Source organism: Typopeltis vanoorti, chromosome 21 (genome assembly GCF_054136105.1).
Source record: "Typopeltis vanoorti isolate ZY-2024b chromosome 21, IOZ_Tvanoo_1.0, whole genome shotgun sequence".
NCBI classification, from domain to species: Eukaryota; Metazoa; Arthropoda; class Arachnida; order Uropygi; family Thelyphonidae; genus Typopeltis; species Typopeltis vanoorti.
In genome coordinates this window covers 14,897,568-14,913,252 of record NC_143569.1, presented here as the reverse complement: position 1 = coordinate 14,913,252, position 15,685 = coordinate 14,897,568, and the positions used below count along the sequence as shown (strand labels likewise).

Here is a 15,685-nt window from a genome sequence, read left to right as displayed (position 1 = left end):
CACTGTCTCAGCCTATCGAAAATAATGAAGAAAGTTATCAACAGTCAACTCCTTCACTACCTAGAAGCTCACCAGTTAATGAGGGACCTCCAGTATGAATTTTGCCAATCCAGATCCACTGCTGATCTTAGTCTACATCACTCACTACTGAATACGTACCATAGAAAGGGTCCCAGAAACGTGGTTTCGCTCTTAACATTTCCCAGAGCTTTTGATCTCATTTGATATCGAGGCATGGTAAACAAATTTATTGTTTGGTCTACTTGTCATCCTTTGTAACTGAGTGGCCAGCCTTCTCTCTGGTCGCTCACTACTTATTATAATCGACGACTCACTCTCTTTGAGCTGTGCCACTAATACAAAAGTGTCAAGAATGTGTTCCATCAGATATCCTCTTTGTGATAATAGCAAGATGACTGGAGTCTTCACTGATGATGGTGTACTACATTTGTTGTACTCAAACCATGCAGCGCTCAGACATCTCAAGCTTCAAGATCATCTCCAACCAGTGCCTTAAATACTGATTTCTGTGCCCATCCTTCAGTGGAGAGAGGACAACCTGCTCATCCTCAATGCCACCAAAACGCAGTCTTGCCTTTTCTCTCGAAAAAGAGATTTCGGCTCACTCATCCTTTCCCTCAGTAATACACTAATCACCAGACAATTAGATCTCTCGCTCGGCTTGGAATGGCATTTACTCGCCAATCTCTACTACCATAAACATATCACGTGGATATGTGTATGTTTATCACATATCCATGTGATACCAACTCAAGGCTCTATTTCTGATCCACCAAGTTATTAAATCTGTACAAATTCCAAACCCACCAATCCTTGGAAACTACTTACATGCTTATGGTGATGAACCTAAAGCCTGGCTAACAATTCTCGATGCTGTCCAGAGGAGAGCAGTTCGATTCATAGTGATCTCTTCCTCAGACTCACTCAGCGCCGGATTTACGTATAAGCTAAAAAAGCTACAGCTTAGGGCCTCGCAATCTGCTGGGGCCTCAAAAAAAAACAAAATGACCAGCTGATGTAATTTAAAACAGTAGGGAGTCTCTGGGTTTTGTATAGCTTAGGGCCTCAGCAAGTCTAAATCCGGCCCTGGACTCACTTCAACCTCAGTCTCACAAACGGACTGATTTATTTGTGTTCTAAAGGTAGTTCCATACTCACTGTTCCACTGAACTGGCAAACATCATTTCGAAAACAAGAGTAGTAGCTACCTAACATCCGTTTTCAGTATAACTGCAAATACACCGAACTTGCTTCTCCACTTCATCTCCAGTTCCGTCTACCTGTCCTCTGGAATAGCTTCCCTCATGAAGTATTCCCGAACAACTAACTTGAACTCTTCAAGAAAAATGTCAATAAACTTTCAGCCCTCACCTGCATCCCACACACGACGCTGATATTCTTGTAGGTTATTCTATCTCTCGTGTATGGGAGCAATATAAAAAAGTACGATATATATAAGGAAGCTTGTATACTCCAAGCTTTCCTTTAGCTCTAACTACAGGTTGTGTGAAATACTAGCCTGAGACTATAAAGTGCTTTGCAGTGGTACATTTCGAAATGTTCGCACGATGAATAAACGAAAAATAATTACAACGAAAAATTATACAAAGTCATTAAAATCAACTAATACATCAAGAAAATGATATACTGAATATTAAAGACTTTTTTCGAACGAATATTGCAATTTATTTCTTAGTAATAAAACTATCACTTCAGTTTTAATCATTTACACAGTTCAGATTATTTTCATGATTATTATTGTTATTATATGATGAGGAAGATTTCTGCTATATAAGGTAATGACTTCTCCCTCCCCTGCAAAAACCAAATTGCAAAAACATTAAAAACAAAACAATTTTGTTTTGTTTTTAACTAGCGAGAGCAAAGAAAATATTGACAACTCCTATGTCAGGATGTAAAAGACTGCTCGATTTTATTTAAATAACCACAAGTACTTCTTAAAAGGTGTATGCATATACTTATAGATCCACTGTTTCAGAAAAAGTCTTAAGAGAAGACAAAAATCAAAAATATGGCGTGCAGTACGTTGTTTACAAGAAGGAACATCAGAATTTAAGGAGGAGGGGGAAGGCAGTAATTGTCTAAGTAGTAGCGTTTACTCCCAATGCTATTTCATTAAATCATTTATATAAACAAATAGATTAAGAAAATTTCCACGTTTTGTCTATCTTTAAAGAATAAAAATTCGTCGTGTTGAAAAACGCATTAATCTAAAGCACGCTACTTAATTTTTAGCTCATTCAAAATGAAATGAGATGACATGCAGCCCAAACATAATTGGCAAATATTGCCGAGAATGACTTTGTCATTTCATTGCATGTTTTGTAATCATCTCTTACGTTAAAGTAGATTTTCTGATCAATATATCCTAAAGATATCAACTCTTGTATTTTAATGAATACATTTGATTGATATATGTTATTTCAAATACACCTTGAAGTATTCCTTCTAGTATTAGTATTCTAATAATCGTTACACTTCAACATTTTACACGAAAAGACAGTAATATCTATACTCATACGGGAATTCATCTATAAGAAATAAATAATACCCCCCCCTTCGGAAGTTTAACGATTACTTACTTCTACAAAAACGTCAGCAATGCTCCTCAGTGGAAGAAAGTCTATTCTTCTGCTTCGTTATGGCTATTGCAGAACTCGGTGAAAATAACTATTTTATGATTTTCACAGTACACTACTCGTAACACCCACTGATATTTCATCTGATAATATTTAGCGTACAGAAAAAAGGAAATACAACTGAATGCCTAAATAAGGTTCGAACTTTGGAAACATAACTCTTCTTGTCACTTCAAATATGTATCACTACAAACATCTACCTGACCTAGTGGACTGTGTGATACAAACGCAAAAATATGAAGAAAAGAAACTAGATAAATAAAGACAAGCAGTAAGACTAGTTGATATGTTTTCACGTTTATTGTTCTGTATCATTAGCACACTAATTCAACCCCATATTACATTATTATTAAAAAACGGAAGTTTCTGGAATGGACCTGTCTTTTATTTTTAATTACAAAATAATTAAAAACCTGCAGTATTTCCATAACACTCATACAGTTCACCCCAAAAAGGAAGACGACCTCTAGCGGAAGTTGAATGATCATTAGCTGACGAAAGGCGATCTTCTGTCTCGTCCAATGATATTTATTTTAATAATTTCGACACTTTTACAGTCCTCTTTTCAACCAGACAACAAGATCCGTATATGCCCATCGTTTTGTACTATCAACATATAATTCATATTCTAGCTTGACTACCACAGAAGTTAAAATTCTCTTCTGAAAAGTTTTTAATTCAAGAAATCTCTAAAGAAACATGTTCATGGAACAGGTAAATGGTGGTTTGTTATTAGGGAATTCTGAGGAAAATCGTCAATTTTTTTTCCCACTATATATACAACAAAAAAGTTAATATAACTATTAACTGGAAACAACATATTCAAACCTGTTTAATTATTGTCTGCAAGAAGTTATTTTTAGTTTTTTTTTAAAAAAAGGGCACTTTTCACTCAAAAGTCAAGGAGAAGTCAAACAATCCGCAGTGTTAAGTTCTTCAAAAGGTCATTCTCTTGATTTTTTCACTCATCATCATCATCACCACCACCACCTTTGTCAAATATGGCGACTTAGTTTAGCTGGACTCATGCAGATATGGCAGATTTTGTACTTCTATAAAACAAACAAACCGACCTGAAAAGCACTAAGTTAACAGATATAATATACTGACCACACAGCCGCAGATGCTTTGCATTATATTCTATCTCCCAGGAAAAATTTTAACGTGAGGAAATCAAAGTGATGACTAAGTAGCTGGTAACGTGGCAGAAAGTATCTCTGTTAGCTACTGTTAAATGGCACGATTTCTTATATGTGCAAAGTTTTGGGGCGATCTTGATGTGTGAAGTTGTTGGTTGGCCGAGTGGATAACGTGTCTGCTGTCCGACTGGCAGGCCTTGGTTCGAATTGTAATATGGCATGGATGTTTGTAAATGACCTTCGGCATCCAGTGGGAAATAACCATGCTGCTTATTGCATAGTCCAAGTGGCTTGAGAACATTCTATGCCTGGTCTTCAAACTGTTTAACCCTTAACTTGGCCAATACTTAACTACCTTTTTAACTTAACGACAAGAGAGAGAGAGAGAGAGAGAGAGAGAGAGAGAGAGAGAGAGAGAGAGAGAGAGAGAGAGAGAGAGAAGACTAAGCTTCTGTTCGATTTTTCGTGGAATGACTGTGGCCCTTCATAAGACACCAAGGTTAATTTAGCGGTGAATTGGGATCCACTCTGCAAATGTCTGTGTAGACGATATTCTAGGCGCATTGCTAGATATTGCTTCCTGAACGAAATCCCACAATAAGAACACATTTCATTATTTCTGTTATTGAGTCTCTCGCACAAAAGCTTCTGTGTTTCGCTAAAATAAAATAAGAGATCATTGTTTAAAAATGAATGAGCTTCAAGTAGGGAAAATTTAAGCTTACCATAGAAACATATTATTAAGTCAGCCTGACAAAACATGAAGATATCACCACCGCTTCCATTCTTATGATTTCAGAAGCAAGTATACTTCTAAGATCAGAAACAGAGCTGAGATGTCCACAAGTAAATAAATAAATAAATAAAAGAAGTTACGAGCAGTTTTATTTAGCAATAGGCAGCTGTCGTTGAATATATTGAGCAGTTCTCCTGTATATACTTGGCTTCTTCCAGCTCTATTAGACCGCCTGTACTTTTGTATTATCTTTAAAAATCACCAAAGAACTGTATATTTAAGACATTATCATCATCATCATCATTCTAAGAATAGTCGCCGTCTCTATCGAGAGTTTCCTCTTCCAAGTCATCCTATTTCGGCTTTCCTCTAAGTACTTTATAACCTCGTCCGATTAATCTAAACACCTTCACTAAGAATACATATTTCGGCCATCCTCTTCTTCTTGTCCCTGATATCTTCCCTTTTAATACGTTTATCATCCATTTGTTATTTCTTCATTCCTGTACCAGGAATTTCATCTTTCTTTCTATGATTGTCTTTATCAATACTCGGTTCTTTTATTTCATGCAAGACTTCGTTGTTTTTTCTTTCTCTCCAGTTTAAGCCTAGCAATATTCACAACAGTAGTACGTTTCAAACGTACTACTGTTTCAATTCTTTTCCAGTTTTCTGCTGTTATAATCCAAGTCTCACAACCATATAAGAATATGTTCCAGACAAATGTTTTTATAAATCATTCCGTATATCTTTACTTATCTTACTTGTAATAAATTATCTATTTTTCTTTAATACTTCTTTTGTCATAGCAATTCTTCTTCGTATTTCCAACTTACATCCTTCGTCTACTTGAATAGTTCCTCCAAGATATATGAACGATTCTATTTGTTCAATCTTCTTACTTCTAATTACTATTTTATCTATCTTAGTTTGTTCTTTTGAACCTGCCACCATTACTTGAGTTTTTGCTGAATTTATCTTAAGTCCATAATCAGATAAAGCTTCATCTATCCTAAATAATATCATTTTTAATCTTGTTCATTCTGAGTTAACACAGCTTTATCATCAGCGAGGTATCATACGTAACTTGCACTCCAACTATATTTACCCCACTGATTTCTTGTTTTATTAATTTCATTGCATTCTCGATATACAGGTTGTAAAGTAAGAGGGACTGGTACTTAAGTCATCAATCTTGTGTTAAATTCAATTGCTTAAGGTGACCGAGTGATTTCATCGACTTTTGGCTCAAGCATAATGTGTTGAATCTGAGTTCTCATTCAGGTGATGATTTTCCACAATGCTCCATTTGGTGTTTCGTACAGGATCAGTTGTCTTTGTTAAATCCAGTACCCCCCCCCCCACACACACACATACACACAGATTTCTGGTACCCACCCATTCAAATGTTTTTAACTTCAGATTGAGAAAATTTTCCATTATCCAAATTTTTCAGGCAAGATTTTATGATTTCCTATTATGAAAATGTTTCATTCATTCCTAATTTTCTAACTTCGATTCTTGATTATATGGGCGACGAATTCTGTTTTTATTATGCGAATAAAAGTCCAAAGTCAAATATTGGAAAGTATTGTGCCATACAGAAACAAACTTGTTTTTTGCTTATAACACTGACAAGCTCTGTGTGGAATATGCATCAGGGGTCTGTCCTTTGCACACAAAGGAAGGGGAGAAAATCCTTATGAAAAAAAAATAATTATGATGGGAACTATAGCTCTCTCTATTCACTTATCTCACAGATGTTCTCTCACCAACTTTAAATGTATCTGTTGCTTTTGCCGAACACACGAGATATCCTCAATGATAGTTTACTCTGATAGTGTCCGAAGCATGGCCAACTGTTTTAGATCACTTGCTAATTGCACTGCACAGTAATTTGATCAGTACATCTATTGGACTTAATGATCATTCATAATTATTAAATTATTACCGGTAAAAAACACGTATGAAGTAAAACAATTTAATAAATCAATGGCTAGTTTCGTGCAACAATATTGTGTACTTCTTCATCTTGATACAATAAACACAAATATAAAAGGTGTTAATAGGAATATTTCTAAATATATATCTCTGACATGTTTTTGACGGATTTCTCCAGAGCGTCCGGTCTGATCAACGTAACAAACACTGCAATTGCAATAGATTTTATAAACTCCTAGTCTCTTCATAATTTGATGTGGTTGTTTAGGCGATCTTAACATCATGGAGATTTTTTGTAGAGGTCTAAAGGCAATTTTGAAGTTATGTTCTTGTAGGACATTTGCTATTTTGTCTGTAACATTCTTGATTTAAGGTAAAGAAATCATGTTTTTGTAGTCGTCTGGCTATTGTTTTAATTATCGTTTAAATTCATGGTCGTTCTTTTTATACCAATACCTACAACTAAATGAACGTGACCATTGTAACAGAGCAATGGTTTTTGCAATGCTTTTATACGTCCATCTAGCTTCTACTATCTCAAATTTACCCAATTCACTCATTTCCACCATTACACACATATATAAATAGATAATCTTCTTCTGAAGGTACTCATCTGCCTCTTATTTATGGCCAATTCATAGTAGATATGAATTGGCCATAAATAAGTGTCGTTAATCGCCTGGTGGGGAGTTCTTCGAGTACTCGAGATGATAATGTGGCCTGCAGTAACTCTCTTTTATTATTATTATTATTATTATTATTAATAATAATAATATTAAGGAACAATAATTATTATTATTGTTCCTTAATCAAGAAGGCTGCATATCATTAGCGCCATATAAAAGTGAAATCAGAGGACGCGCACATTTTTCATGCTTTCCTTTACAGTCTGAAAGAGATACATTCTTTTATTCGGACTTGTTAGATTGTCTGGATTAGAGGCAAGACAAATAAGATATTACATGTTCGTGCATTATATTTCTAATTACGTTCTGATTAACAAAAATCCTTGAAATACATATATTTGAAAGGAATAAAACAAACTTTAAGATTCCACCAGGTTTGTATTATCCACACGCAGCGTTTCAATGGTGCTTCAGTTAACTAGCCTAAGACAAAGATGCATAGTTTTCTTCCCAGAAACAAACAAAATAATCGAGGAACACGCGCGCGCACAGATAAGATATTGTGTAGCTTAGGTACCTCGTACTAATCCATTTCATTACATCCTTTATATTATTAAATTTTAAGATTTACATGTCAGCGTTTATTATTATCCATGCGTGACTAAAATTGCATCATTTTGTAATAAGTATGTCTGTGTATATTACTTGGTATATACCCTATTTATCTTCACATGTAATATTTGTTTATGAAAACATTTTAAAATGTTTTAAAAATATGTTTAAATTCAAAAAAAATTCAAAACAATTAAAATACATTTTTTGAAAAAAAAATTAATTATGTATTTAAAAATATATCGAGATTATTCATATATTTATATGCTGAAATACTATTTATTTCAAACTGTTTCAAAATATTGTTGAAAATACTCACTACAGGTCATATTTACTTCTCCATTTTATGTTTATTTACCTTACCATTTCTTCATCCGTAATGATGTTCATTTGATACCAAATGCATTTCTAATTTTTCCCATCCGCCTAACAATATATAATATAATGTGTTTATTTTATTTTTTTAGGTAATTTTAGGACTACCGTATGGTACTGCCATTGACATGTGGAGCCTAGGATGCATCTTGGCAGAACTGTATACTGGCCTGCCTCTCTTTCCAGGAGAAAACGAGGCTGACCAACTGGCCTGCATAATGGAAGTCCTTGGTTCCCCGCCAGAAGATGTTCTAAATATAGCAACTAGACGGAGACTCTTTTTCGGTATGTAGTTATTCTTTGTTAAGAATGTGTTTAAATATGTCACTGTTTTAGGAGTCATTCCCATTTAATGTGGAAAACTAGGCTACTGTGAGTAAGTTTTGTTTCTTAGTACGCTCTGATTAACAAACAGCCTTGAAATACATCTATTTGAAAGGAATCAAACTTCGAGAGTCCTGCTAATAGTGTCGTAATTCACTGAAGTTAAATATATAAAACTTTACAGTGATTAAATATCACTCCGCCTACGTATATATGGAGTTCAGATAAATGAAATAATGATTGACAGGAAAGAGTCTGCAATGATTTATGTTTCTTAAATTTATGTGGTAGCCGCAAAGTTGATTTCAATGGAGTGCATTCGGAAAGCCTGCAAAATAGTAGTTTCAATAAGCTGTTATATCGGTGCTATGCAATCGGTGTTCTATATTTAGAACACCGATTTCCAAAACTTCCGAATTGATTTGCATGCATAATAAGAAATGAAATTTCAATCTTCAGATGAATATTCATTAATCAACATTGTTACATTTAAAATAAACTTTTATTTATTTATTTTTCTATGTTTCTTCCCTTCCTATGTAGATTCAAAAGGAAATCCACGCACACTGACAAACAGCAAAGGAAAGAAACGTAAACCTGGATCGAAGACTTTAGCCACCGCCACTAATTGTAGTGATGACGAATTCATTGAGTTCTTGACCCGGTGTTTACAGTGAGTAAATCAGTTTTTCTAGTATGCATTCACTTATCTATTCATATATTAAAAATATACTTTATATTTGAACTCTAACTTTTGAGTTATAATAATATTTATTATAAAGTATAATAAAAATATACTTTATATTTGAACTCTAACTTTTGATAGAACATCGGAATATGTTCTTTGCTCTGTAATTTGTTATCTGGTTCCATCCTTAGCAACGGTTGGTATCTTGCATTCAGAATGAAATGAACAGAGAGAGAGAGAGAGAGAGAGAGAGAGAGAGAGAGAGATTACCATTCCACATATCATAAGCGATCAGCATCTTTCACTCTGTGATATTCCATATAGTTATTGTGTTGCGTTGCTCTTTGCCTCTTCCCCCCCCCCCCACGCACAGCATTACATACTGCAAATACTTTACGTCTGTGTGTAGACTTAAGTGATCTGTATTTTGGTTTGGTTGAGTTAAAAATACGGTCGAAACAGCTAAGGCTATACGATCGTCTATTATGTGTATCAATTCCTTGTATTATATTGTATTCGCTGACAGATTAAGGATGAAAATCCTGTTATGTATGCATGGCTAATTTACTCTCATGTAAATTGAGAGTAAATTTACAAATAACTGTTGTAAATTGACTTATAACTGTTCCATGTGCAGTAGATCGGATTTGAACCCGGGTCTTTACAATCGAAGCATAAGTTGTTGCGTTTTTCTCTCGACTGTACTACAGATGAGCCGATGATCTAAAAAATAATCCCTGTTTCAGTTCTATTTTAAATTTTTTTAGAATATAGTTGATAATTTAGTGTTTATGTTCAAAAGTTATTGTATCCAAGCCATCGGCGACAACGCTGATACAAAAATTACTTTTCTTTTGGTTCCTGCCGAAAACTCGGGTGTTTCATTTAGAAAAATAGGCACATTAGCCAGAAGGACACATCCAATTAACAGACATAATGCACTGGCCTCGTAGCCTTAGCTTCTTCGTCTGTAATTCGGTTTCAATATGATGATCGAAATGATTATTTCTGACTAAAGTCGATGCCGAAAATATTTGGTTGCACAATTATTGGATTTCTTTAAGTTTACAACCTTATGCAAGAAATGACCACCCACGATTCCGATGTCCTCTCACAAACTGCTCATCGTAGCATAACCAATTCAAGCACTAATTATAATAACAGATAGGATAAAAATAATATACAAAACAATGCGAGAAACGTTATTAAAATATCTCATGACGACATTTATTGTGATTTGTTAATTTTTCTAAATTATTTCAGATGGAATCCTTTATACCGAATGACTCCCGATGAAGCCCTCCGACACAGTTGGTTAGCCGGTCAAAGACAAGACAGTTCCCATAGCTCAAAGACCGTTCAATCCCTTACAGTCCGAGAAATTGAAACAGGCAAGTTATTAATCTTCTATGAGAATTTGTGCATGAGTGAGATGGAAAATGAGTGAGTTACCATTACATTCGAATACAAAGCACCTAGAATCAATGCAACAGTTCAAGCATACTGTACCAGCCTATGTTGGTAAGTCGTTACTTTGTTCTTACCCCACTGAAGTATGGCAAAGAGATCAAGGCATTGGTTATGGACGACATTGAAAATTTGAACATTTTAGCACTCCCAAGTTTACTAAATTAATGAGAAATGCAAGGTTCTGTCATCAGCAAAACTGTGGATAGGATTTTAGGTTAGAGAAAGAAAGTCGTTCATGTTCAGAAGAAACGTCAGCAAAAGTATATAGCCCTGAGGTACTCACTCCCAGGGTGGCTGGAGTACCCGTTGTATTATTTCTCCAATATGCGATGTAGTAAACAACCAGATTGGAAAGAGATCCAGTTCCAAGGGTAAAAAGTAGATATAAGATGGCGCTTGATGACCCTTTGTTCAAAACCCAATCAAATGCCCTCGAAATATCAAGAACGACCACGAGAATTTTCCAAAGGTTGCATGGCTGCAGTAAAGATTGGTAAGGTTGGCCAGTAGATGTACTGTGAACCGTAGAGCAGAGGAAATCATGTGGGTGTTAATTAATTGGTGGGTCTCCAGGTAGTGAAAAAATTTGCTGTTTATTCTTCACTATTTTCGAGAGAATTAAGATAAGGACAATTGCATTATAGTTAACTTACTTTGGATGGAGGAAACATAGACTACATTCGATGATTTTTGGTTATCGATGTGGAAACAGCCTGTACGTGCGATATACGATGGGTGTCAATTCCGGAACGCAAATCTTTTGAGCACAGTTCTGGACGGCATGTGGAGCAGTAGATTTGTTGTCATTCACGTGATTAAAAATTCTTGTCTTTCTTGGCGAAAGATCAGAGGATGCATGCAGCGAGCTGGTATAGTGGGAATTGATTTGCCTTACGAGAGTTGGGGGAGAAGAATGATGCCAAGTGGTCAGCCTGGTCTTGGAGTAGTATTACAATGGTAACATTCGTAGGTGAAAGAGAGAGAGAGAGAGAAAGTGTGGAAAGGAAAGACAGAAGTTTGTCTTTAAAAGAGACCAGAATGCTTGGCTGTTAGGACAAGAGTAAAGCTGCTTTTTTTTTCTTCCATTTGGCTCGTTCAAAGGGTCTGATTTGTATTTCCTGTTGTTGTTGTTTTTTTTAATACAGTAAATGTCGTGGTTTTCTAAGCCGAGTGGTCATCTGAAGTTTCTGTCTATTCTATTTATTATTTTCGTGTGTGTGTGTGTGTGTGTGTGTGTGTGTGTGTGTAGATGGAACTAAGATTTGATTTCCCCTTAAATAGTGTGTAACGGCATTATATTCAAGGGAAAATCAAATCTTAGTACTTTTAAAACTCAGAGTTATTTATAATTTTGAAAGTTAATAACAAAATAAAAATATTTATCGGTTTTTATCTCCGTTTCTGTCTATGTAGAAAACGTTTCCACGTCAATTTACAAAGTATACAAATCAGGTAAACCCAGTAAAGGAAAAGAGCCAAGTCGTCGACATCCTACGATATCAACATCTAGTAAAACATCATCAGAAGAATCTTGTAAGCAATCTTTTCAGTTATTTTCTTCCTGGCTGTTTGTTTATCGATTTGGTTTCCTACTTTCTAAGAATCTCCCAGTTCATAGATCTAGGAACTCAAATTTAAGAAACTGCATAAAAATAATCAAGACTTTAGAGGGGTTTATTTAATTATATTAAAATAATTTATATGTTAATTAAATAGTATAAATAATAATAATAAAAAAAAACAGAGTACCTTCGCATTGAAATATTTAAAATTCTCATCACATGATTTGTGAACAAAAGTTTATATATATTGTGTTTTATTTTTAAGGTAAACTCAGATTTATATTGCTTATAAAAATCAAACTGATGTACCACATAACAATAGAAATTAAACTCTTGGACAAAATAGTAATAAAAAAATACGCAAATGTGGATCTTCGACCACCTCAGAATTGTTTCAAATACGCATTGATGATGCATGTAGCAACAGGATCCAATGTTTAGTAGTCGCAATACATTATCTTTTCTAAAAGAAGGCATCCTAGATCATTCCAGACAGGGGTTAAACTTATTATCAGATGTTCTTGAAAGTAAAAAGAATGGAAAAATTCTTCATCATCATGATATGGAGTTGATGACATCAAGCATGATGCCAAGTAGGCTACAATCTTCCCCGTGCGATACACGCCTTTTAAAGTTCATTTAAAGCGAACGAAGCAAGACGTAGTGTTACTACCTTAAAGTTATACTGCCTATGATGATCATCTTTGTTACATATTTTCGACTTCCTGTGAATTAAATTATTTTTGATAATCCCTTATGATACAAGCAATTGTTGCATGTCAGTCCCTCCAGGATGGCGATATGAAGTTTACTGGATATAAGGTTTCGTAATCAACACTGAACTTTAACACCCGATGGCCTTCAGTGCTTTGCGAAACAGAAGTCATGAAGAATGCACTCAAGATACATTTTTCACTGTTGGATATGACCATTATTTACAAGTACGTGAATAGCTCTTGCAGTTAGTCGGAATTATAATGAAGGAAGCTAAGACCACGAGATCAACATGCTATAGAATGTAATCAGTAACTTTGTGATAGCTCTGTAAATCAGTCAGATGATGCTAGTCATGAACAGTCACAACTTTATTGAAAAGTGGTAATAACCTGCAATTATTATTATTTCGCACCACATATAAACCTAATAAAAGAACTTTTATGAACAATTGAACTCTAATAATTTTATCCAAGTATCTTGCACATCTTTGTATTAACTATTTCTTTACAAGTTATTAATATACGCGTTTCACTAAAATTCAGAATTTAAGTTACTACTTAAAGTTTAGGCATATTAGTTAATAAATCTAATGTTTAAATGTGTAATTAATTGTTTGACACATCAATTCATTATAACTGAAATAGTCATGTTGGGAATATTGAAATATGCATGCCATTCGCCATCAAATATTTAAAATAAATAATATATTTCATTCTTTAGTGCTTCACCAAATGGACAACCCTGAATCTAGTTCTGGCAATCCTGATGACCCGTTGGAGGATTCTGGTACTTTCTTACCACCGATTTTGTGAAGATGGCTATTAATTTAGTGATAAAATTTCTTTCCATCTACGTGTAAATAAAATAACGGACTTTAAAAACTGACGAAAGTCATAAAAATATAAATAAATAAATAAATGTATATACATGCACCTATACATGCGTGTAAAGGTGACTAGAAATCAATAATTCTTGTGCGAAACCAAAAAAAAAAAAAAGAAAAAGAAAAAAAAAGTTGTTTCATTGAAAGAGTCAATTTTTCGTCATGCAACTGACGGAGAAAAAAAAAAAAGTTAAAGTAAGTCTAAGATGCAACGTTATTCATCGTGCCGTATATATTAAAATTCCATACAGCCGAACAGATGTGTGTCTTCTAATTGAGGAACTGCTCATTTAAACATTCTTAGTAGAACATCTCTAGTGTTAGATACCATTTTTAGTTGTTGTCGAAATATGTTCTGTCTAATCCGTGGTGTTTCTTGTAGACAAATTACTTCTCTAATTATCTTATACTCCTCGAGTAGAATTGATTCTGAAAAATTAAACGCACATAAGAAGAAAGAAAGATAAAATCTCGCCAAATATGGATAAGGAGAATTATAATTTCCGTTTATAGAAAGAAAGTATTTCATAATGTTTTTAGTTCCTTAAATATGCACAAGTACGGGATCTGTAAACTTAATGTCATCGACTCACACGCACACAACACAACACACCCACAGTTACAGGGTGTTCGGGATAAATTTGACAGTTTCGTAAGGAAAAAGAAAATCTTCTTTGTATCTATTAAATTTAATGAATTGACAAAAAAACATTACAGGCAGAGTTAATTACAATACTATCAACAAGATTTACTCAAAATAACCACCATTAGCATCGATCACAGCTTCAATTCTGCTTCGGAACCTCGAACAAGCTGATGCTACAGTCTCCCTGGGAAGGGCCGCAAAAACTGTTTTAATTTTATCCATTAACTGGGCTTTTGTATTACTGGAAGTGCGATTGGTGTCTTTTTCAACTGCGCCGCATACAAAATAATCCATGGGGTTAAGGTCTGGGGAGTTTGGAGGCCAAACATTTGGACTGGTGAAGTCGTAGAAATTTTCAGACAACCATTTTTGACTTTTCCCAGAGGTGTGGCAAGGGGCCGAATCCTGCTGCCATACATACGGCCTACCATTGGCTACCCTTGTTATCCAGGGCTTGACTACAGTTAGCAACTCCACGAACAAAGCCCGAATTCCAATGCCAGGGTTCTTCAACACCTGTTCCTGCAGATTTGCGAGGAATTCTGCTGTACGAACGCAATCAGATCGTCTGCTAGGGATCTTTCTTCTTGCTACATCCTCGTAGTCACCATTGCAAGTCTCTAGTTCATGTCTGATTGTTTTTACTGTATTCAGGGAGCATTGGGCAGCAGTCGTAATATCCTTATTTTGATGGCGGGCACGAATCATCATGATACAAGTTATTCTCTTCCATGATTCAGGTGGGTTCCAGCTATCCATCCTTTCTGACATCTTGTATATGAATGAAGAAGGGTCCAAACTTTTAAATGAAGAGAAGTGTGTGTTAATACATGTAACTTACGGAAAAATATAATTAATTATAAATATGTCAAATTTATCCCGAACACCCTGTATATTCAAAATAGGCTATTCATTATGTTTCACCTGATTAATATTTTTTTTTATTGAATTAAACAGAAATGAATTAAGTGTTCGTGGTTACCTAAACTTACTGTTCTTACTGTTTGAAGAAAGCGACAACATAATTATTCATAAATAATTTTTAGATGCCCAGCTACATTAAGTACAATTTTATCTGATAAATTTAAAAAAATAATACAGTAATATCTCCTCCCTCCCACGTTAGCGTTCAGGATACTTTCTTAGAAAGTGGAGCGCTGAACGGAGTCATAACATTATAATTTATTGGAAAAATGAAAATATATAAATACGGTAGCACGAATTTAGCATTTTTTTAATTTTTTTTTATGAGCGTCACTGATTATACCGTATTTTAGATGAAAGA

The 15,685-nt window shown here is 34.6% G+C and overlaps 1 protein-coding gene across 1 annotated transcript in view; it reads left to right on the top strand.

The window, feature by feature from the left end:
- LOC150094640 (dual specificity tyrosine-phosphorylation-regulated kinase 2-like) overlaps positions 1 to 13,824 on the top strand; it is a 39,654-nt gene extending 25,830 nt beyond the window's left edge. The window contains exons 6-10 of the mRNA XM_090411226.1: positions 8,203 to 8,395; positions 8,978 to 9,107; positions 10,386 to 10,513; positions 12,006 to 12,125; positions 13,592 to 13,824. Of these exons, the coding sequence (XP_090267352.1) occupies positions 8,203 to 8,395; positions 8,978 to 9,107; positions 10,386 to 10,513; positions 12,006 to 12,125; positions 13,592 to 13,683 (663 nt within the window). The 3' untranslated portion in view covers positions 13,684 to 13,824. The remainder of the gene's footprint in view (positions 1 to 8,202; positions 8,396 to 8,977; positions 9,108 to 10,385; positions 10,514 to 12,005; positions 12,126 to 13,591) is intronic.
- The last annotated feature ends 1,861 nt before the right edge of the window (positions 13,825 to 15,685 follow it).